Below are 25588 nucleotides of genomic sequence, written 5' to 3'. Positions count from 1 at the left end.
ATGTTTACAGAATAAAAATTCTGGTTTACAGCCAGGATCCTGGTTACAGATGAACATGCAACCACAATAATATAAATTTTCAGCCACACACAAAGCATTTTATGAAATAAGCTTTGGTGAGATGAAATTACCATTCCAAATGAAATTCCTGGTTTACTTTGTGAAACTTTAAGACTAAATAATTTTGTTATTTAAATTTATATGAAAGAAAAGATCTTATAAAAGCTTCTTTGTTCACAATCCATAAACTGCAAGCATTTTAAGCTAATCTAACTTTAAATTATAGTTTTGTTTTCTTTGTGTTTTTCTACAATATGATCGTTCATCACGTTCAAAAAAATTAATTTGGTCACTGAGCATTGTGTAATAATTTGAATCTTTTAAAGGGCAATTCAGCATTTAAAAGCTAAATTTCAAAGATTTCATTGTTTTAATTTCTGTCTTCTTGGTATAGAAATCTACCTCAGGTTTATATTCAAATTATCTTTTAGGGCATCTATTAAAATAATACTAATGCTGAGGCTGTTTTCTTTTTGACAGAGCTGGAGTGGACCAGAGAAACTGCTTGCTTTAGATGAACTCATTGATAGTTGTGAACCAACACAAGTAAAACATATGATGCAAGTAATAGAACCTCAGTTTCAGCGAGACTTCATTTCATTGCTCCCCAAAGAGGTGAGGATATTATCAATTAATGTTGGACACTGGGTGCTGTTTAACTACATAAAGCATCTTCTGCTACCTTAAAACACCTCCATGCTAATTATGGTATTCAGTATTGTCAGTTTAACACAGTTAATTGGTGTTAAAGAGGATTGTAAGTTAACAAAACTGCCTTGACTTAATAATGTAATTCTCAGATTAATGTATTCTTATGAGCTGAGAGACTTCTCTTCACTACTGGGATATATCCCAGTGGAAGGGTAAAGTCTCTTGAGTTCTGTTACTTTCAGTGTCTCATCAAGACCTTTTTTTCCCAGATTATTGACAGACTGTCTTCATGTATTAGGTTGCCTCTGAATCTTTAGTGTAATGCTTTGAAAGTTGAAATTCTTGTAGGAATGGAAAGACTAGTGACTCTTGTATGTATATCTGGACTTACAAAATTTTCTTCTGAATTTATTGATCTATGATCCTTTGAAAAAAATTTTAGCTGCCTGGCACTTATTTACCATAATCCATACTTTCTCAGGGGCATTTTAATTTGAAGTACATGAAATTAATGGGATTTAAGTTAATACTAGCATGTATATAATACACAACATCAGTTTCGTGATGAAATAAACATTTGATATTTGAAAAGTTACACCATCTTGTCAAGGTATTTATTCGTTTGCACTGGGGGGAAAATAGAACTGATATGTAGGATATTTTGTAAATATCATAGTGATTGGTATTTACACAGCTCATTCAGTTTTATGTGCCTATCACTAGCTGTATGTAGGTTAAGAGAAAGAGACTGTGAAAGAAATGCATACAGTACACTGACTTATTTCAAATGATGCTTATAGCTCTAAGCAATTTGGGTTTGAAAGAGAGGAATTCTTTTCATGAATATCCCAGATGTCCTAAGGATCCTGAAGCCGCTTCCTCCTTACATCATATGAACATCATGACCTGATGACATAATTAATGTATACTAATATTAAATATAATTCCAGGGAAAAATACCTTTCCTAGAGTGTATCTTCTTTCATATAAAAGAAAAGATAATTTAGTCCTTTCATAGCAGTTATTTAAAGTAATTCTTCCAGTAAAACAGTGAATTTTTTGAGTGAAGTTGGCTTCAAAAAGTGACATGGGTTCTTACTTTGCCTTCAGAGGATGATTAATAATGAAATCCTTTCACAGATGTTAGACCCAATGTATCTCTTCACCTTTGATTTGTCATAGTTTTCCTCAGTCCCCTTATTCTAGTGGTTTATATTGTAAGGGCCTAAAATTCTAGCTGTGATGTCTAAACTCTTATGAATGGGCACCTTAAATTAGAAGCTTTAGCAAGAGTTTAGGCTTTTAAGTATTTATTCAAGTGCATTAGAAGTTAGTGAAGAGAGATTGAGAACAAATTCCTTATAGCATGGGAAATCCTAGTGTAGATCTATTCAGTATAACTAGAGGAAAAAAACCTTCCTTTCCTAGCAGCCCTTTTGAAGTCCCCCACCACACCAAAGTCCAGAAACGAAAGGACCTTTTCCCAGAAGCCTCCTGTGAAACAGGAAACAGGGCTGCCCACACACACAGCTCCAAGCTAATTGGCTGGTAACACTGATTGACAGGACCCATGGGCTGCAGACATCACTTCTGGATGCCAAAGTCACATGGTTTCTTTTCAGGCCAGAGCTCACATTGTCCCTCCCAGTAGGGGGTGTCATTCCAATTCTCACAGTATCTTCATTAAAAAAATGTCACCCTTCCTTGTAGTTGTTTTCTCCACTTCCTTGACTAAGAGCAATTCATTTGACTTCTGATTTTCATTGTCAATTCATTTTGAAAAAAAAAAATGTCACAACCAAACATAATAGGAAAATATCTTCAAAGGCAAAAATTCAAACACAAATCTCCAATAACAATGGACTTACAGTGTTTTTGAGCTTGGCGTAAGCGTTGTTTTACAGTTTATTTAAGTAAAAAGTCATTTTAAAGCAAAGATATGACAAAAGTTGGTACAGAGATGGGGAAAAGTCCATAGACAGCTTTATAGATGTGTATTGTTTATGTTGTACTTTTCAAGTACTAATAAAAATTCCTTCTAGTTTAACAAAATGGCATTTCATCCATGTAAAAATGAGTAAAGCATAATTTCTTATGGAAATGAAAGTGAGACTAATATGTAATAACCCAAGAATTGTTACCTATATACCTGGAAAATTGACTTCATAATTATTTAGTAAGTACTAGATAATACTTTTTTGCTCTCCATTGTCTTTCTATGATTTCCAGGTTCCTTTACCAATAATAGATCATTAATCTTTTAAACACTCATAAAATCTCACAAAGGAGGCTTAAGGTATTCTTTTAAAAAAAAGTCAATATTGACATACTCCTTCCTGATAGGTTGTTTTTGTTAGGCAAAAGAATATCACAGGGGATGGTTAGTTCTATGGAATAGGTATTGTACATGGGCATTTGTCTAGATGATATAGGTCAAGGCAATTTTATAATGAGTGTACCTATGCTAAAACAAATGTAGCAAGGAAGTAGAAGAGCTGACTGTAACATGCAGAGCTCTCAAATCAGAGTCATCCTCTAGGTCCATGTGGTGCTTTTTAAAGAAATATTGTTCCTTTACCCCTGAAATAGAGTCACTGAGATTCTATGTAGCTTTAAGTAGTTGGTGGAAACAAAAGCAATCCAGCAGACAAAATTACTTGTCCAAATTAGAATTGAAATCCTAAGAGTTTGTAGAAAGTATCTTCATCATGTTTCTCTCAGAAATCATGAAAACTTGGATTTCTTGGTTCCAAGAGTTTATGGAGCTTCTTTAGGTAGGCTCTTTGCTATCTTGAATGGAGTCAGACCTGATCAGTTAAGTAATACAATTTAATGTATCAGGCAGAGCTTCTTAAACTGTGGGTTGTGACCCCATATGGAGTCAAATAACTGAATGTGGGGTCATGAAAAATTTGGCAGTAAATGTTTGATTTGCATACCTATTTTATATACCTATATATCTGGGATCACATAAAAATTTCTTAGACAAAAAGGGGCCAATAGTGGAAAAAGTTTAAGAAGCCCCTACCTAGGTGTTATTTTTAGATTTTCATCTAGTTAAGAGACCCTGAAGTTACTAATCTCTTCCATTTAAAAAAAAAACACAAACCCCCCCCCCCCAAATTGTAGACTTCTATTCTGACTTAACTCTATTGAGTTTACCCTTATACCGTCATTCATTTTGGTATTATTTGTCTTTCATCTAGAAAGGTGACATGATACTGTAGAAAGAGTCCCACCTCTGATACTTCCTTGACTCCTTTTTGTCCTGGGCAAATACTTTTACTTCTGAGCCTCAATTTCTTCTTTTGTAAACTGGGACAATATGGGTCATCATAGGGATTAAATGAAGTGATATATATATATAAAGTATCTTGCAAAACTTTAAAAACTGGTTTTATCTCTATGCCATGGTTAGGTATTATTCCTTTCCATCTTGAGTGGACAATTTGAGTAGATATTCTTCTAAAACAAATTGGCAGATAGATAGCCTTCTTTTTTTTTTTAACCTTTCCTAATTATTTAATAAAGGAACTATATGATCTGGGGAAAAATAAATTAAAACATCACTTTAAAAGGAAAATACTTAACTATTTAGTAACAGTCTCTTAGGTAGTTTGTTTTTTTACTTTACTTTTTTTTTTTAGTAACGGCTGTGGATGAATTGATTTTAACTTTGTAGATATATCTTTGAAATCTAAGACTTTTTGGCCTTGTTGTTTGCTTACTAATAACACTAGAGTGTGTGTTGTAAGAAAAATATTAAATTTATTTTTTAAATTCTATAAATTATCTATTACAGACAGAACCACAGGAAGAATGCCTCCAGCATAAATAATATTTAGTTTGGTGGTTTAGGATCATGTGTTTAGCAATTTAGGATGAAATTATTAGAGAGGTAACTGAGCCCCAGTAGAGGTTAAATAACTTTTCTGAGGTCACATAGTAGGTGGCCAACCTGGAATTCAGGTCCTTTAAATTATTTTCTCGGCTGCTTAATTTTTCTTCAGAATAATTTCATTTCTTATTTATGGAAACTCTGATTTTGTATGCCATCATATATTGATTATCACCAGTGATAGAGCAACAGTGTCTAGGATTATCCAAATTCATTTGCATTTGACTTTTGAAAATAGTTTTATATTTATATTTTAATGAGTGTAGTTCTTTGGGGATTTTCTATATACAGAATAAACTAAACTAAACTAGGGAAAAGCATGATTTAAGAAGGAATTAATTTGTTTAGCTTTTTTCCTTCATTCTCTTGTTCAGAACTTATTCTCTATTTTTTAAGGATGCTACTATGTTTTTGTGTTTCATCCTTTCTCTAGAAAAACTTCTAATAGGTAGCATAACGAAAGAGAATAAAGTCAGTGAATTATATCACTCTTTCCTTAGTGATTCCCTATTGCATTTCCCTAGTATTATTTTAAATCTTAATTTCTGTCTTCTAATTATTTACTTCCCCTTTCTGCCTTTTCCCCTTAATGGAGGATCTCACCTCATTCTTTATCAAAAAGATTAAGGCCGGGGCAGCTAGGTGGCACAGTAGATAAAGCACTGGCCCTGCATTCAGGAGTACCTGAGTTCAAATCCGACCTCAGACCCTTGACACTTACTAACTGTGTGACCCCAGGCAAGTCAGTTAACCCCCATTGCCCTGGAAAAAAAAAAAAAAAGATTAAGGTCATCCCTAATCTCCACAATTCTATGCCTGATATCCCTTCAACATCCTTCTCCATTCTCTCCTCCTTTCCTTTAGTCTTGAAGGAAAAAATTGACCTTCTTACCAAGGTCAGCCCCTCTTCTTTTGCCCTTGATTTCGTGTCCTCTGGGAACTTACCTTTTCATACATTCTCTTTCTCCTAATCTTAAGCTTCATTCACTTGCTTCTTCCCTGCTTTCTTATATCACAAAACAACAACTACAATAACACTCTATTATAATCCTACAAAACAAATCATTTAGCTATCTCTAAATAATGGGCACCCACTCTCCATCTAATTCTTTTCTACTACAAAAAATGCTGCTATAAATAATTTTGTTTATGTAGCACCTTTCCTTCCTTTTTTTTTTTTCTTGGATTCATTGGATAAAAGGATGTTCCAGGTTAGTGAATTACAGTCTCTAATGTCAAAACAAATTCCAGATTGGCTGAACCAGTTCATAGTTTCACCCACAGTGCATTAGTGTGCCTGTCTTCTCATTATCCGTTCAGCATTCACCATTTTCGTTTTTTCAAATTACTTCATGTTCAAGGCAGATACTCCGCCCCCCAGACACAGACCACAAATCCTTGGAAATAGTTTTTATGATTTGACTTTACATCTGAATTCCCTGTTACTAAGTTACCACCGTTATCTTGGTTACCCAAGTTTGCAACCTGGGTATCTTCCTCAGATCCTCACACTCTAACTCCTTGATGTCCAGTGTGTTACCAGCATGTTGATTCTACCCTCACAACACCTCTCCTCTGTGCCCCATCTCTTCTCTGACATTGCCACCACCCTAATAAGGACCCTTGTCACCTCATTCCTAGACTATACAGTAATCTGGTGGTTGGTCTCCCTTCCACAAGTTTCTTACCACTACAGAATATCTTCTACTCAGCCCCAAATTGCTATTTCTAAATTCAAGTCTGACCATGCCACCCCCTTATTTAAGAAACTCCAGTGCCTCCCTATTGTTTCCAATGGCCAGATATGAATTACTCTATCTGGCATTCAAAGCCCTCTATAACCTGCTCTCCTCCACTCCCCCTTCCAGTCTTCTTACATTTTACTCCACCCTCATGTACTCTCTGATCCAGTGATGTTGGCCTCCTGGATGTTCCTTGCAAAAGATCCTCCATCTTCTGACTGGGCGTTTTCACCGACGTACCTGGAATTCTCTCTCTCTCCATCTTCCCATCTTGGATTTCTTCGCATTCCAGCTAAAAATTCACCTTCCATGGGAAGAGTTTCCCAATTTCCCTTGAATGCTAGTGCCTTCCCTTTGTTATTTCCAATTTATCCTGTATATATCTTGCAAATGTAGTTTTCGGGGGGGGGGGGGTTTGAGAGTAGGGACTATTTATTGTTTAATCTTTGCCTTTTTTTTTATCCCCAGTGCTTATTACAGTGCCTAGTACATAGCAGGCGCTTAATAAACATTTGTAAAGACCTTTACAATCTGGCTCCAACCTATATTTCTTTTAAAAATAAATAAATAAATAAAATAATAAATAAAATAATAAAAGTATTTTATCCAGTTACATGTAGAGATAGTTTTCAACATTTGTTTACATAAGATTTCCAATTTCAATTTTTTCTCCCTCCCCCCTCCCCTAGACAGCAGGTAATCTGATATAGGTTTTATATATCATTAAACATGTTTCTGTATTAGTCATGTAATAAGAGAAGAATCAGAGCAAAAAGGAAAAACCTCAAAAAAGAAAAACAACAGCACCAAAACCAAAAGAAATAGTATGGTCCAATCAGCATCCATATTCCACAGTTCCTTTTTTTTTCCCCTGGATTTGGAGAGCCTTTTCCATCATGAGTCCTTTGGAACTTTCTTGTACCGTTGTTTTGGTGAGATGAATCTAGTCTATCACAGTTGATCAACACATAATGTCCAACCTATATTTCTTTTTTTCTTTTTTCTTTTTTTTTTTTAAGTGAGGCAGTTGGGGTTAAGTGACTTTCCCAGGGTCACACAGCTAGTAAGTGTTAAGTGTCTGAGGCCGGATTTGAACTCAGGTACTCCTGAATCCAGGGTCGGTGCTTTATCTACTGCGCCACCTAGCCACCCCAGTATTGGTTTCTCAACACTCTGAAAATTCTAAACAACTTGTTACTTATCTTAGTCATCACTCAACTAAGAAACAATTAACTTTATCATGAAAGAAAGGGTAACCAGGGCAACCAAGAATTTTTTACTACAGTAAATTTTCACAATTTTCATTAAGTCTACGTACTTTATTTCATATTGTTATTAAATATGACCACTTTATTAGTTTGGAGTTCTGTTGAAGTCAGTGAAAAAGTAATATCAATTAACTAGGAGTAAAAATTGTTTACAGATTTTAAAAAAATACTTCCTGATGAAATACAGTTTGTTGTTATTGCACTTTTCTCAGAGGATAAGGCCTCCTTGCTTTGATGGCTTCCTTCTTGCCAAAGGAGATCACTGTTTAGATCTCCCCTACCTTCAGAAAAATAAAGAAAAATTATTTTTAAAAAAACTTTAAAAAATAATTATCTTGCTGTTGTCATTCCCTTAATCCAGCACTTCTTAAAGTATGGTATAGGAATCCCTAGGGGTCCCCAAGACCCTCTTGGGGCATCCACAAGGTCAAAATTTTTTTATAATAATACTAAGGTGTTTTAATTTATAAAAGATAAATACTGATGGCTATAAACCACATAAACAATAGCTTTTTGGGGGAGATATTCATTAATTTTTAAGAGTTTATATAAAGGGAGCAGCTAGATAGCACAGTGGATAAAGTACCGGCCCTGGATTCAAGAGGACCTGAGTTCAAATCCAGCCTCAGACACTTAACACTTACTAGCTGTGTGACCCTGGGCAGGTCACTTAACCCCAATTGCCTCACCAAAAAAAAAGAGTTTTTATAAAGGGGGCCTGAGACCAGACAGTTTAAGAATTACTGCCTTACACTATCATCTGGTAATCTCTCTCCTGCTTTGTTGCTGAACATTGGTCATTTCTGACCATTTACCACCTCATCCTTCTTGAAACTCAGTCCTTCTTCAACTGTACTGCAGTACTGACTCTCCTAGTTTACTTACTACCTTCCTAAGGGTTTGTTCTTAGTATTCTTTGCTGGTTCCTCACTTTCCTCTTGTCCACCAAGGATGGATGTACCTGAAGGCTTTCTCTGTCCTCAACCCCCTCCTCTCTCTCTAACTTCTCTCCATTGGTAGTTTCACTTGCTACCATGATTATCATTAGTTAGCCCGCTGTAAAATTAACTCCCAAATCTATCTCTCCAGACTTGATCTCTCATAAGCTATAGTCCCAAATCTTCAACTGCATATTCAAATGTATATTTTCAATATATGTCAGTATATCACCAACATCTTAAACTGCTATGTTCACAATTAAATTTGTCATCCCCCAAAATCTGCCTTTCTCCCTAACTTCCTAACTTCTCTTGATGGTATCACCATCTTCCTGGTAACCTAAGGTTGATGATGCCTCAAAGCTAAATTTGACTCTTCACACTTTTTCTTATTTCACTTCTAACCAGCTGCCAAATTCTATTCTTCCTAGGTACTTTCTTTATGATCGATCGACATGCTCCTGCCTGGGAATTCACACTGCCACCACCCTAATTCCTCTCTCCCTTCTGTACTATTCTAAAAGCCTCCTCATGGGTCTCCATCACTCAGCTCTCTTCCCTCTCTAATCTCATCTTCACACAGCTGCCAAAATTATCTTCTTAAAGCCTACCTCGGATCATGCAGCTCACCTCCTAAAAAAACCCTGAGCTGCTTCCCTCTTGCTTCAGGATAAAATGCACAATCTTGAGTTTTTCATTTAAAGACCCTCCACTGCCTTTTCAGCTTTATTTTAATACCGTTCCCTTCATGTATTGTGTTCTTGCCATACTGGCTTTTAGCTGTTCCCTGATCTCTTCTGTCCTCTCTCACCTTCATGCATTTACTCAGGCCCATGCCCAAAATACACTTGTCATGTCCCTACCCATTGAAACAATTTATTTCTTGCAAGGCTTACCCAAAGAATCATCCCCGTAAAGCATTTCTTCATTTTCCCCAAACAGAGAGTGATCATTCTCTCAACATTTCTAAGAACTTTTCACACATTTCCTTTAACCTTTCACATTCTTCCTCCTTGAAGGTAGGAAATAGACCAAATATATACCATTTGTGTATGTGTATATATGTATGTGTATATACTTAAGATTTACCACATAGCATCTTGTCACACAACAAAGGGGCAGCACAATGGAAAGAAGTCAGAAGACCTTTGTTTCAAATCCCACTTCTTGATGCTTAATATCTGCTTGACCTCTGGCAAATTTCTTCACTTACCTGGTCTCCTATTTCCTCATCTATAAAATGAAGAGGTTCTTAGAATAGGTGGCTTTTGTGGTCTCAAAAAAAGAAACTTAACCTGTACTTTTAGTAAATGACAAACCTTGTCCTTGGCCTTTATACCTATGACCACTCCTTTTTTAAAAATCACATATAAAACATTTTAATTTATGTGAAAATAATAAGAGTTTGTGGCTTCCTTTTAAAAAATACAAAAATCTGCAACTTTGTTACTTTCTTCGGCCATATTTTTTGTTTTCCGTAGTCATCTTAAATTTGATCGTTTTCACATCATCTATGAGCTGGAGGCAGCTAGGTGGTGGAGTGGATAAAGCACCAGCTCTGGATTCAGGAGGACCTGAATTCAAATCCGGCATCAGACACTTGGCACTCACTAGCTGTGTGACCCTGGGCAAGTCACTTAACCCTTATTGCTCTGCCCCCCCCCAATTTATCTGTGAGCTTAATTTTATAATTATATTTGTTATATGTCTTTTGTGCCCCCCCAAGTATATTTTGAGGCAATCTCAGTAAACAAAATATTATCTTGAAAAGAGCTCTTGACTTGAATTCAGAAGATCTGGGTTCAAATATTGTACATGCAATCTACTAGCTATGTGGCCTTGGGCAAAAAACTTAGCTTCCCTGAGTTGGTTTTCTTACCTGTGAAAGGGTAGGTAAGGCTCTACCTAGCTTGCAGCCGTGCTACAGAGACTAAGTGAAATAGTGTGTGCAAAGCACTTTGTTAACCCTTCTGAACTATAATCCATTACTGAACTTTCCTTTAAACAATTGAAAATAAATTGTTGTTCATCACTGACATACAAATGTTGTTGAAGACTCTCTAAACTGATAGTGGGCAAAACCATTTAATTCAGTAAACAAATATTTCTGTTTACTCCTTCCAAAGAATTCCCAAGAGCAATTTGGAGAAATTATAACTCAATTACTTTGATACAGTTTAGAAAAAGTAACTCTCCAACCAAAATAATTACTTCTTTTCATCTTTCAATGCCAAGGATATAAATGATGAGGAAATTCAACAATTTAACAATAAATATCTTGTTTAATAGTTTAAATTATATATTAGCTAACTGATCTGGCTCTCAGTTATAGTCTAAGAATTCCCATCTTTCTTTAAATATCCCTTCATTCACAAGGCCTTCCTTGATTTTCCCTCTCATCCTCATTCCCCTCATTCAGTAATTATCTTTTCCCTTAGACCTGACATAGTACTTTGACACCTTCCTAATGTTCTTATCATGTAAAAAAAAAATATATGTATATATATATATGTATATATATATATTATGTGCTATTTCTTACCTCTTTTTTGTGATGGATAATTCTGTGAGATTGTGTACTCTGTGTTATGTAAGGTTTCCCCTTGCTATCATTGCACTCTGCACGCTAGTGCTTAATCACTGTTTAGAGAAATAAATGGTAGCCTCTACAGTTCTCTCATGTCTCTTTAGACAGTCTGTCCAACAGAAAGCACTGAAAGGGAGATTTCAGTGTTGTAGAAAGAAAGTTCATTTTATCACATGAAAAGTATTAACAACATTTAAATAGGTGCAGAACAATGTACTATTGGTAGGTAGTATATAAGTCCTACTGGTCATAGAATAAAGCCAAGAAAAGAGAATTCATCAGCAAAGACTTCTTGGAAAGAAGTAAGCTTGATCTGAGTTCATTGAACAACCTAAGTCAATAAAGTAAGTTATAAGGGAGGAAAAGATTGGTGGGTTTTTTTTTAAAGAATAATTAGAACTGATTTCTTTTTAGAATTGAAAGCTAGAAAATATTGTGATGCATTTATCATTTAAAAATAAAGATGCAAAAAAAAGTAAAGAAGCTAGAAAATAACTAGCTCTTTAGATTAGTAATACTATCTTGCCCTTTCAGATCCATTTGATTCTTCCTGTAGTCCTACTGCCTATCTGATACACTTTTGAATATACCAATCTTCATGTTCTGGGAGTCCTAGGGTGTGTCTGTGTACAGTAGGTGTAAGGTTCCGGTGATGATGCTTTAATTCGGCACCATTTTTTTCTCAGCTGGCACTTTATGTGCTTTCATTCCTGGAACCCAAGGACCTGCTGCAAGCAGCTCAGACATGCCGATACTGGAGAATTCTGGCTGAAGACAACCTTCTCTGGAGAGAGAAATGCAAGGAAGAGGGTAAGAGCCGAAATTTTGAAAATGTCTTTGTAGAAAGAAGACTCTTAAAATGGAACACTTTCTAAAAAGGTCAAAATAGTTTTGTTTATGTAGGAAAAACTGAGAGAAGTAAATTATATAGTTGGATGAAGAAAGACAAATGTGAATTTAATTTAACATCTCTCATAAGCAAAACAGAAGTATCTTTTAAGTGAGTATGGAAGAATAGAGCTGTTTTAGTGGCCCAAACACTATACACTGAATTAAGATTGTGAGGCTGAACTTCCACTGATAAATTAAATGAGAAGGCTTAATCGTGGCTAAGTGATAAAAATTATAAGGAAATCTCCACTTAAACTCACCAAGTAGCTTTACTTTAAGACTAGGATTGTTCAGCACAGTATAACTATTTGAAACTATAGCTCATAGTTCCTTATGAACTTAGTTTAACTAAGACTTCTACCTATGAAGCCCTTTAAGACCAGCACTGCTAATAAATAGCAAAATTGACTGACTTTTTGCTCCACCCCTTCCTAGTAGAGTTATTGGATAGAGGTAGAACAGCTCAAAGGGGAAGTTGATCAGGGAAGCAGGAGAAATGGTAAGGGGAAAAAAGAAAGGAAAAAACTGAAATAACATTCTCTGAATATAAATTTTCTATCTGCAGTGACTTTTCTAAGTGGAATTTAGTTGCTTTAAAAGATAGCATGGTAGAAAGGAAAGACCAATGGACTAAGGACCACAGGCCCAGTCTTAACCCTGCCCTTTACTTAGACATGTCATCTAGGCAAGTTATTTAATCTAGCTGAGTCTCAGTCTCTTCCTTACAAAAATAGTGATGATAGTTATACTACCTTTATTATAAAATTGTTGAGGGTGAAATGAGAACCTTTGAGGAAGGAAAAGGAACATGCATTTACTAAGTGGCTCCTATGTGTCAGTACCATGCTAGGCACTTTACGTACATGTACATAGAGATAGATGAGTAGATTAGTTATATATCTATAATTTTGAGTAGCTAGTCAAATATCTTGTCTCCCTTTGGGAATTGGTTTTTGAGAGAAAATAAAGGAGCATAAGAGAAGACTTTTGATGGAACTAACCAGTAAGAAATGGTTTATTAACTGGGCTAGCAAAAGCAGTTTATTGGTTATTAAAGAGACCCAGGAACTGCAGTACTAGATCATATTGATAACTGTGTATTGGTTAAGGTTTCCGAAATATTGACTTGAGGCAGGGAGTAAGAAGAACAATGTTCAGGTCCCATGTCTGCCTGGTAGCCTGGAGCAAGCCACAAAAACCCTTTATCTCAAAATCTAGAAAGTGGGTAGAGATGAGCTAGGTTCCAGTAAGGGCAAATAATGAATCTTGTGAAGTGGTTGCATTATTCTAATTAGCACTACATATTTCCATTGGGCTGGAACCAAAGACCATATTTTACATAATTACAACTTTGAATAGGAGAGATTCTAATACCTGAGACCTCTTCAGCAGATTCATTATTTGAATTAATCGGGACCTCCCTGTATAGTAATATCTGTCCTATTTCATGGAGTTGTGGTGAAGCTCAAATGAAAATAATTTGAAAAATTAGAAGTGCAATATAAATGCATAGTATTATGATTATAATGACTTAATTGTTAAAATAATGGAGAACAGTGCCCAATACATCCTTTTGAGCATAAAGGAATTCTAATAACCATGGCTTTATGTTTAAATTTTGTGTTCTTAATTATGGAATTTAAAAAAAAAACTTTTTCAAACAGGGATTGATGAACCACTACACATCAAAAGAAGAAAAATCATAAAACCAGGTTTCATACATAGTCCATGGAAAAGTGCATACATCAGGCAGCACAGAATTGATACAAACTGGCGGAGAGGAGAACTGAAATCTCCAAAGGTAATGATGATTTCTAAATGATGCCCATTTCTTATGGGAATTATTAAGCATTTAGCAGCAGTGATAGCTGTTCTGGATGAGGCGTGTAACTTGAGACATCTTCTCTCCTAAGAAAGAACAAAATATTTTAAAGTAATTGAAATGGGTAACTGACAGATCCAGTGAATTGAATAGAAGCAGGAATACAACTTTATATAATAACAATAATATTGTAAAGACAACTTTAAAAGATGTAGGAACTCTGTTATTTGTTATTGTAGTTCAGTTGTTTTCAGTCTTGTCCAACTCTTTGTGATGCCATATTTGGGGGTTTTCTGGTAAAGATACTAGAATGGCTTGCCATTTCCTTCTACAGCTCATTTTAGAGGTGAGAAAACTGAAACAAACAGGGTTAAGTGACTTACCTAGGGTCCTTTAACTTAGTGTTTAAGACCTGACTTCAGGCCCAGCACTTGATCCATTGTGCCACTTAGTTGCCATGTTCCAACCACAGTTCAGGAGACTCATGATGAAACTATGCTACCCAACTTCTGATAGACACGTGAAGGCCTCACCGCAAAGTGGAGATTGACTTTTTTTCTTTTTAGTAGATAGGGTGGGGTGGAGCTGGGCATCACCAATGTGGGAATATGTAAGCTTGTTAACAGGGGTTTTGTTTTTCTAGCTCTTGCAGTCTGGGGAAGGGAAAAGGAGAGGAGGAGGTTCTTCATGAAAATAAGATAAAATATAATTTTTTTTAAAGTAAAGCATAATTGTTAGAGTTCTTCTATAGTGAATTTCCTCCTCTAACCCCAAAAAATAATTAAATCTGACAGGGAAGGCATGAAATATTGAACATTGCATGGCATAACATATATGTTTATACTGCTTCTATTTTCAAATAAGTAAAAAGTTTTGAGCATCCTATTGGACTTTATAATCCATCATTATTTACAGATATACACATTTAGTTGTGTTTTACTGCTGAATTTGTTAGCTGCTTCCTCTAACATTGTAGTAGCTTCTTTTTCTATTATGAGACTTCTATGAATTCAGACCCTGTTTCATATTTTCTCCACATCTCTATACTTTTTGTGTATTGGAAAAATGAGAAAATATTTGGAATCTTCTGGTATAGTTTTTATTTGAAAGTAAGCATAGCTTTCATCAAAAACAGTTTTAATTTGGCATCTTAATAAAAATAATCAGGGCAGCTAGGTGGCGCAGTAGATAGAGCACTGGCCCTGGATTCAGGAAGACCTGAGTTCAAATTCGACCTCAAACATTTGACACTTATTAGCTGTGTGACCCTGGGCAAGTCATTTAACCCCAATTGCCTCAACAACAAAAAAAAAGAAAAGAAAGAAAAGAATCCACCTTTCCCTCTGAAAATAATATTTAATTTTCTTCTTAAAATGGTAACAACATTGAGAAAATAGGGATGCTAATCCACTATTGTTGGAATTGTGAAAAGATCCAACCATTCTGGAGAGCATTTGGGAACTATGCCCAAAGGGCTATAGAAGTGTGCATACCCTTTGATCCAGCAATACCACTACTATGTTTATATCCCAAAGATGTCCCCAAAAAGAGAAAAAAGACTTATTTGTACAAAAATATTTATAGCAGCTTTTCTTGTGGTGGCTAAGAATTAGAAATGAAAGGAATGCCCATCAATTGGGGAATGGCTAAACAAGCTGTGGTATATGATTGTGATAGAATGTTATTGTGCTATAAGAAATGACAAGCAGGATGATTTCAGAAAGGCCTAGAAAGACTTATATGAACTGATATAATGAAGTAAGCAGAACCAGGAGATTGCACAATGAGAGCAATATTGTTGAGGAACTGTGATTGACTTAGCTATTCTTATCAATACATTGATCCAAGACAATTCCAAAGAACTAATGATAAACCATGCTATCAATCTTCAAAGAAAGAACTGATATTGATTGAACACAGACTGAAGCATGCTATTATTCACTTTCTTTCATTTTTTTTCTTTTATTCAAGTTTTCTTATACAAAAGGACTAATGTGGTAATGTTTTACATAATTGCACATGTATAACAACCTATATTTGATTGCTTACCACCTCAGGGAGTGAAGAGGAAGGAGAGGAGGGGAAGAGGGATAGAATTTGGAACTCAGAACTTTAAATAAAAATTTTTATTATATGGGGAAAATAAAAGAAATTAGTTTTCTAAAACTTAGTTCATTGGCCATAAGAATGAAACTTGGTATCTTTTGTATGCATTTTCATTCTAGTTCATATATTTAAAGATAATGTTTCTTTTTATTCATGTGTACTTTTTTCCTTTTGTAATATATATGAAAACATATTTAGTTACATTTCTCTGTTTCTTGTTTGTCTTATCAGGTGCTCAAAGGACATGATGATCATGTGATTACATGCTTACAGTTTTGTGGAAACAGGATAGTTAGTGGTTCTGATGACAACACCCTGAAAGTTTGGTCAGCAATCACAGGCAAAGTGAGTTTGTTTTAAAGATCATGACATTGGGGGTGGGGGGGGGGTTGCATGTATTGACAAATGAAGAGAATATATAACTAATTATTTGTACCCCCTTTTTTTTAGCAAGAATTTTAAAACTGTTTATATGATTAGCCTGAGGTTTGTGAAAGTCAATGTGATGTAACATGATCTGGTCATAGATAAACTGAAAATATGAGCAGATGTGCTTTATCTTCATTTAAGTTGCATTTGTCTTGATCAACTTAAATGGCATGGTGTTACTTTTACTTTTTTTTAAAAGTTGTGATTGTGAAAGATTTGTTTTCCCTGTGAAACTGTTCCATTTATAGGCCACATTTAATTTAAGAATTAAATGTTTCATGTTAGATTAAACCAATCCCAAACTATATGAGATAATACTGAAGTAGATGAGGCATTGAAATTGAAGTTTGATTAGAAAAAAGCAGTCTAAGCAGTCACCTTGAAGACACAGAACAGTATCCCTTGCAACAATACCACAGTGAAGTCCAGCACTTATCTGTCCAGTGCAGCAGCATTGCCCAGAATTGAATAATTGACCACTTTTCTTTAGGAAAAAAAAGTTATGGTGAAAGGAGTGTATAGAAAAGCTTCCAAGTTTTGTTTTGTTTTAACACTTTTTCCATGCACTACTTCAAGCAGAAGTCATTTATCTTCTAAATATCTCAAGTCAGATTTGAAGATAAAAAGGGAACTTCACATTTCCGTGGTGTAATATTAGTTTGGGATTATCTTCAAGGATTTAACGTCTGTCTTTACATGTCTGGAAGTAGCTTGGCTGGATCATAACTACTGCCTTCAGGCAGGCTCAAATGAAATGTGGTATGCAACCACACCCAGTATGGTTGGCATTCTTTCACAGAACCATTCCCATGAAAGAAACCAAGTTACAATTTAATGTTTTTTTCATCCAAAAAGTCCAGCCTGGAATTGTCACACCTTAGTAAGAAGAAACACTTGCTTTCTATCTACTTAGCCCTTTGTGACATTCATTTGTGACATACTACTGAATATATGAGTTGAATTGTCACATGATTCTTATGCCAACATTAAAATTTATTTTCTGATGCTTCTTGGCAACCAAATTTTGAATGTTTTCCAACACAAATTTTAATGAATAATGAAAATGGTGTTTAAATTATTCTCTTTATCCAAAAGTAAGAATCTTGAGTATTTTTTTTCAGTGTTTGAGAACATTAGTAGGACACACCGGTGGAGTATGGTCATCACAAATGAGAGACAATATCATCATTAGTGGCTCTACTGATCGTACTCTTAAAGTTTGGAATGCAGAGACTGGAGAATGTATACACACTTTATATGGACACACCTCCACTGTTCGTTGTATGCACCTCCATGAAAAGCGGTAAGAACAAAAACCCTGGTTCTTAGTGAAATAACTGTTCTATTTTGCTCAAGTCAGTTTCAACTGGCTAGTATTAGATATTAGCTATACAGCCACTTCCAGACTTCAACTTTAAATACATATTTCATGTACTATTGCCTTTAAATGTTATTTTGTTGCATCATTGTGATGATGGTGATGATGACTATTATGAAGACAAACATTTAGAGTCGGTTGAATTATTGAGGTCATTTAGTCTGCTTTGAGTAAATATTTTCTTAGCCATTCTTTCAAAATGATCAGTATTGTGTTGTTTGCATATAGTCCAATAGTCCAAATTGCTTCAGTTCTCCTGTTGAAATAAATTTCACAGTTGGTCTGGGAAAAGGAGAGAGCTATACTGGACCTTTGCAGCCCTAGATTCCCTCCCTATGAATACCTTTTGAGAAAAGTAGCATAATATCTAAAGTGGCAAGTTAGTGCAGGAATAGTAATTTTTCAAAAGAAAAGATTAGAAAGAATTTTCAAAGGAGGCATACTTAGACTTATCAAAAAGAGGATCATGGTTGTGAGAATATGTAGTTAGGATCACATGTAAAAATACACAGTGAAGGAAACAGTCTTTAAAATAGCCTGGAATTGGAAATTTGGCCTTATATAAACACAAGTTTTCACACACACACCCCCCTTAGGCCTCTATGTGCCACTGTATTTTTTAGTTCAGCCCATTACCATATGTCCTAATTTATAGATGAAATGGTCCAAAATTCTTTAAAACATTTTTTCCCCATTAGCTTAAGGACTAGCTCTCTGAAAATCCATTCATGAAAAATGTGTATAAATGTAATTGTAATGTAAATATAAGTTATTATATGACTATCTTAGCTTGAGCAAATCATACCTAACACAACATGAAGCATCTTATAGATGCTCAAGATATGCTTGCTGTATTTAACTGAGTTGATTCTTAGAGTCTTCATCTGAGGTTAATTTATTTCTATAAAACAATTTTTTTGGTACCTTCAGTTTTTATATCACCTTCATTTCCACACATAGACACATACAATCCGTTGTTCTATTTCAGCTTTTTTGTTGTGTTACATTTTTTTCATTCTTGATATCATTTTCCCAGTTCTTCCTTTATTGTTGGTTCATATTCATTATTACTTACAGCCTGGTAATATTACATTACACTCCTATAGTAGAAGGATGGAGGGAAGGAATAAGCATTTATATTGTAGGCATTGTGATAAGCACTTAGAAATATTATCTCATTTGACTCTCACAACAACCCTTTGAGATAGATACTGTTATTATCTCATCTTACAATTGAGGAAACTAAGACAGACACTTAAATGACTTGCCAAGAGTAATCCTAATAGTAAATGTCTGAGGCTGAATTTGAAATTAGCTCTTCCTGACTCCAGGCCCAGTGCTCTATCCACTGCCTCACCTACCTGCCCAATTTGTTTAGCATTCTCCTAGTTGATAGACACCAATGCATTTTACAGGAAATATATGAATCTGGTATCTTTTCAAAGCAGGTTCTATGTTGTGCCTCTTATTGTGAAAGCATTCCAGTCTTCTTCTATTATCATATTAATAGTGACATTGTTCTCATTATGAACCATTCAGCATATTCTATGTTGTATATTTTAACTTCTACATCAGGCTCATTTTAACTCTGACTAGTGGTAGACATGGTTTAAAACTCACTTTCAGACACTTTAATTTCAATTTGTATTTTTATTTTTGTTCTCCAGTGTTGTCAGCGGTTCTCGAGATGCTACACTTAGGGTTTGGGACATTGAGACAGGCCAGTGTTTACATGTCCTGATGGGTCATGTAGCTGCAGTCCGATGTGTTCAGTATGACGGCAGGAGGGTTGTTAGTGGAGCATATGATTTCATGGTGAAGGTGTGGGATCCAGAGACTGAAACTTGTCTACACACACTGCAAGGGCATACCAACAGAGTCTATTCATTACAGGTAAGAGATCCTGTGTGCTCTATCCCAGGAATGTTCTACTAACTAATCATACGTTTCTAAAAACTATACTATTTAACTGTCTGGCAAATGCTAATGCATTAGAGTACTAGAAAAATAGGAAGGACAGAGTTTTCTTATAACTTGTGTATGTGTCACTTTACAATGAGCATGAAGAAAACGTGAGATTATGGAATTATTCAATTGTTTTTGTATTTTCTACTTTATTATGTACTTTCCTTCAAAAATAGAAATATCTGTGTTGAACAGTTGCAACCTGCCACTTTGGGTTCTTTAGTTGTGCTACAATAGATATTATTACCAGAGTAAACCTGGTTTTAATTCCCTCATTGGGGGCCAGGGTGGGGGGGGGGGATTCCTCCTTAGCCAAGGATTAATTTGGCCAAAAAATTCCCCTTGACCTTGGTAGCTCGAGTTTGATGGACCATGTAATTGGGATTCCATCCCTACTCACAACAGACTTGCAGCCTGCTGCAAGAGGCTGTTGCTTCCCTGCCAAAGATATTCCCAGACCTATTCCTATGAGGAGACTTCCTCTAACCAGAGGTTCTTAACCTGGCAATAGTGAACTGGTTTTAAAAAAAAAAATTTTTTTTTGATAACTATATTCTAATTGGTTTTCTTTGTTATCCTGTGTATTTTATGCATTTTCCAAACATTCTGAGAAGGGGTCCTTACATTTCACCAGACTGTCCAAGGGATCTACAATACAAAAAAGGTTCAGAAACCCTTCTCTAAATTGAATTTTTAACATTTCAATTTGATATCCTTGAATAAGTTCACTATGGTTTTCAAAGTTAAATAGCTGAAATTTTGTGCTCTTTAGAAAAAAATAAATGTTACTATGTATTCTGTTCCACTAAAGAGCCTTGTTTTCAGTTTTCAGTTTTTATATACAGTTCCTTTCACTAGCTAATGTTCATCTACAATCTGTACATAATAGACTATTTATATTGACAATTTCATTTTCAATTCAATAATGTTTATTTGATATACAGTATTGATTTTGGGGCCGTTGCCATATCAAAATGATTTTTGACACTGGACAAGTGATTGGGGGGTGGTGGTGGTGGTGGTGGTGGTGGTGGTGGTGGTGGTGGTGGTGGTGGTGGTGGTGGTGGTGGTGGTGGTGGTGGTGGTGGTGGTGGTGGTGGTGGTGGTGGTGATGGTATTTGTTCCTTTGTTCTCAAAGCAAGTTGTTTAAGAAGAGGGAGAGGAGAGAAGGTTTTGTGGGATGGTCATATTAGAAAGATGGGGTTTTTAAAATAAACTTTGTGAAGACCAATAACACTAAAATCTTCAGTGAATCAATGGGCCAAGAACTAAAAATTACATTGTTGGCATCATCTTAATTTTATTTGGGTTGTTGGTCATTTACTCATTGGAAGTAAAGGTAGCAAGAAAATGATATGGATCTTGCAATAAGTCTGTCATCAAAACGACACCATTCCTAATTGCAAACATAATTCATTATTTGTTAGCATATTTCCTAATTAGTTTTAGGTTCTTGTAAATACTCTTAATACTTTCCCATGCAGTTTCTAAATGAGATTTGAGCACTGTGAAAAGTGTCTCCAGCCCTTTCCTATATTTAGATGCTGATAAGCACTTCCATTATCACAAGCTATGTCAGCAGGTTCAACTTTCTGCTGGAGGTAATAGTCAGTGGCTTTTTCATTGATGCCAGAACCATCCCAAGGTACGTAGATGCCTAGGGGGATGGGTATTTCTAAAAAGAAGGCTAAAAAATGAGATGTCGAATGATGCTTGGTGTTCACTTTGCATTTGTGAAATATTAGAATTCATGTTTTATGGTGGTTTGGGTTTTGTTTTTTAGGTTAAGAATTCTTGAATATTTCTGTAGCCAAGTGATACAATACAATGCATTGGCATCAGAAGCTTTTTGAAAACCTACTCAATGCAGCTGTGCTTGGTTTCATTGGACTGAATGACTGCACGAGAGCTGAATTAGTGTTCCTACACCATGACTTCTCACTACTGTTGGGGTTAGGATCCATAAATATCTTATTCAAATTTATTGCTAACAGGATCTCTTTCTTCTAGTTTGATGGCATCCATGTGGTGAGTGGATCTCTTGATACTTCAATCCGTGTCTGGGATGTGGAAACAGGGAACTGCATTCACACATTAACAGGACATCAGTCATTAACTAGTGGAATGGAACTCAAGGACAATATTCTTGTCTCTGGAAATGCAGATTCCACAGTTAAGATCTGGGATATAAAAACAGGACAGTGTTTACAGACGTTGCAAGGTGAGTTTTGAATAACAAAACTTAGTAGTAATTACCTAAAACAATATCGAACTCTCTCTTTCTTAAAACAGAAACATAATTGCTTTTACATGAATCTGTGAGCATTTCTCTTTTGAACTAGGCCAATAAGGACTGGATTTACCTTGGGCACACTGTTTTAAGCTATATTTTGAAGAGGAAGATTGTTTTAATGACTTGCTACATATATCAAGCAAAGAACCCACATAAAATTAGAGTGGATTCTTTCTAAAAACCTAAGTTGCTTTCAGACTGCACCAATCATGGCAGTTTATTTTTAGGGTATTCGTGGAAGGTAGAATTAGAATTAAATAATTATTTAACTTGAATTTAACATTTGATTGGGGGGGGGTTGTATTGGCATGAAAACTGCTCCTTATAATTTCTTAAAATAGCTTTAATATTTAAGATTTTTTTCTTCAAGGAAATCTTTAACATAGATTTTGTAACAGGGTCACTTGAACCCTTACCAACTAATTAGGACAGTAAGTAGTGTGTCGCATGAGAGAGACCTACCTGTTGAAAACTCCATCTGGAAATCACTCACTTCAGAGCTTCATTTTCTATTTTGCTGTCATGTTATGCCCTCTAAATCCCTTGTAATGATTGTCTCTCAAAGTGAGTTTCTTAATGTTTTATTCTCAGAATTGTTTATTTTGCTCTTCTTGAGCTTCAGACAACATTCTTTCCTCTGGTGTTTACAAGCCTTCTGTCTTGCTAGACTTCCAGGAGAACTTCATTCTCTGTTCCTGGAGTTTGGGGTCATTTGTGATTAATCAGACATCTAAGCACTTCTAGAGCCCCCACATTATTTTTCAGCCCTTAGAATTCATCCTTTCATTTAGGATTTAGAGTCATGGTCATTCAGCTGTACAGTACCTTTGAACAAGCAACTCAGGCTTCTGGTGGTGGGTCCCACAAAAACCTGGTCCTCACCAAAATGTGTGGAGCTGTGCCATCACTACCATAACTCCGAACAACCTTGATCCAGGCATTTGGGGGAAAAAATACATTTCTAATCCCTAACCAAGATTCCTGCATAAATGCATCTTGAGATGATACTTCAATCACAAATGGCTGCCAGATTTCCCCGTATCCATGCTAGTCTTTTTTGCTTATTTTTTTAAAAACCCTTAGAACAAAGTTTCTAAATATGTAAAGCTTTAAATATTTCATTTACTGTATGTTCTAATGTAGAAGTCTACAAATTACTATGTATGTATCCCATAGCCATAATTTCTAAGCAATAACTAAATTCTTTTGGTTTTTCTAGGTCCCAACAAGCATCAGAGTGCTGTGACCTGTTTACAGTTCAACAAGAACTTTGTAATTACCAGCTCAGATGATGGGACTGTAAAACTGTGGGACTTGAAAACGGGTGAATTTATCCGAAACCTAGTCACATTGGAGAGTGGGGGGAGCGGGGGAGTCGTGTGGCGGATCAGAGCCTCTAACACAAAGCTGGTGTGTGCAGTTGGAAGCCGCAATGGGACTGAGGAAACAAAGCTGCTGGTGCTGGACTTTGATGTGGACATGAAGTGAAGAGCAGAAAAGATGAATTTGTCCAAACATGTAGAAGATGTACTCCCTGCCCTTCCCCCCTGCAAAAAAAAAAAAATCCCTTGTTCTCCGTGGTGCAGGATGTTGGCTTGGGGCAACAGACCGTAGAGACCTACAGACGAAGGGGAAGACGACGAGATGACAAACCATACCTGACAAGCGAGGCATCTGCTGTCTCATCACGTACAAGGCTTCACTTTGGACTGGGGGCAGCTTTGCAAAATATGACTTTCTAAATCAAACCAGGTGCAATTATTTCTTTATTTTCCTCTCAAGTGGTCATTGGGCAGTGCGATGCTGAAACCTTGTTCCAAACCCTGCTAACCTGTTCTTTTACCACCAAGGTCTAGAAAGGAGCTGCAATAACATTGAAATGTGGACTGGTTGCCTTTTCAAATTAGAGAGAGCATCTGCAACAAAAAAAAAAAGTCATTTCTGGAGTGGAAAAGCTAAAAGTTTTTACTGTGAATTGTTTTTGTACAGTTATCATAAAAAAGCTTTTTTTTTTTTTTTGCCAACCATTGCCAATGTCAATCAATCACAGTATTAGCCTCTGTTAAACTATTTACTGTTGCTTCCATTTACACTCTTCAATGCATATGTTGCTCTGAGGTGGCAAGTTGTCCTGGGTTCTGTGAGTCCTGAGATGGATTTAATTCTCGATGCTGGTGCTAGAAGTAGGTCTTCAAACATGGGATTGTTGTCCCACCCCTGTACTGTATTCCCAGTGGCCAAACTTATTTATGCTGCTAAATGAAAGAGAAAAAAAAGCAAATTATTTTTTTTTATTTTTTTTCTGCTGTGACGTTTTAGTCCCAGACTGAATTCCAAATTTGCTCTAGTTTGGTTACGGAAAAAAAAAAAGACTTTTTGCCACTGAAACTTGAGCCATCTGTGCCTCTAAGAGGCTGAGTGGGAGAGTTTCAGACAATAAAGAGTGAAGTTTGCCTGCAAGTAAAGAATTGAGAGTGTGTGCAAAGCTTATTTTCTTTTTTTTTTTTTTCTGGGCAAAAATGAAAAACACATTCCTTAGAACAAAGCTATTCCAGCCTGTTCTGTTGGGAAACTTTTCTTTTTGAGGGCTGTGGTGAATGGAATGAACATACATAATAAAACTGACAAAATATTTTTTAAAACTATAAAACACAAAATGAAAATAAAGTCGCTGGTCAGTCTTAGTGTTCTACAGTATTTGGGAAAAAAAACAGCTGTTACAGTTTTATTGCTGTGAGTAACTGACAAAGCAGAAACGATTCCGTTTTTGTAGTAAAGGCGTCACATGCAAACAAACAAAATGAATGAATAAGTCGAATGGTTTTGCCTCATTCTCCAAGAGCCACAACTCAAGCTGAACTGTGAAAGTGGTTTAACACTGTATCCTAGGCGATCTTGTTTTTTTATTCCTCCTCCTGTTTTTTGTTTTATTTATAGTCTGATTTAAAACAATCAGATTCCAGTTGGTTAATTTAGTTATGTAACATCCTGACATGAGGGAGGAAAACAACCTTTAAAGGGATTGTGTCTATGGTTTGATTCACTTAGAAATTTTATTTTCTTATAACTTAAGTGCAATAAAATGTGTTTTTTCATGTTAGCATGGCTGTTTCTTCCTTGAGGTAGTACGGCTTCATTGCAAATAGTTCTTTTTTCCCCCCTAAAATTTAAACCAAGAAAATTCTTTAGTTTACATTCCCTTTGGTTCAAAATCAATACCTTCTAGGTCCATTTTACACAATTGAAATTCTATAAAAAACAAACAACAAAACTGCTTCTCACCTCTGTTATCTGATAAGATTATGTAGAGGATACCAGTTCATCATCTTTTATGTTACATTGGTGTGTATTACTAGCTATTTCTCAGCGAGTCACTCTACCTATTCATTCCTCATTTTTCTCATTTACAAAAAGAGGAAATTGAATTTGATAATCTTTTAACTCTAATGCCTATAGCATGTATAATACACAAACATAAATATAGACATATTTCATTTTCAAAGAATCACTACACCAATGGCCTTCAGAGATGAAATTTCCAAATTTCTGAGTAATCAGTG

General features: G+C 35.6%; 1 protein-coding gene across 2 annotated transcripts in view; it reads left to right on the top strand.

Annotated features, from left to right (window-relative positions):
- The window catches only part of FBXW7 (F-box and WD repeat domain containing 7), a 117398-nt gene extending 92270 nt beyond the window's left edge, over positions 1-25128 (top strand). For both annotated transcript variants that reach the window (XM_043971061.1, XM_043971062.1), the window contains 8 exons: positions 541-675; positions 11831-11954; positions 13700-13836; positions 16195-16308; positions 17514-17695; positions 19438-19663; positions 21746-21956; positions 23248-25128. In XM_043971061.1, coding sequence (XP_043826996.1) covers positions 541-675; positions 11831-11954; positions 13700-13836; positions 16195-16308; positions 17514-17695; positions 19438-19663; positions 21746-21956; positions 23248-23516 — 1398 coding nt within the window. In that variant the 3' untranslated portion in view covers positions 23517-25128. The remainder of the gene's footprint in view (positions 1-540; positions 676-11830; positions 11955-13699; positions 13837-16194; positions 16309-17513; positions 17696-19437; positions 19664-21745; positions 21957-23247) is intronic.
- Positions 25129-25588: the final 460 nt, after the last annotated feature.

The sequence above is a fragment of the Dromiciops gliroides genome, chromosome 6, assembly GCF_019393635.1.
Source record: "Dromiciops gliroides isolate mDroGli1 chromosome 6, mDroGli1.pri, whole genome shotgun sequence".
Lineage (NCBI taxonomy): Eukaryota > Metazoa > Chordata > Mammalia > Microbiotheria > Microbiotheriidae > Dromiciops > Dromiciops gliroides.
Note: the sequence above shows the minus strand (reverse complement) of the source record. Positions and strands in the feature narration are given on the sequence as shown.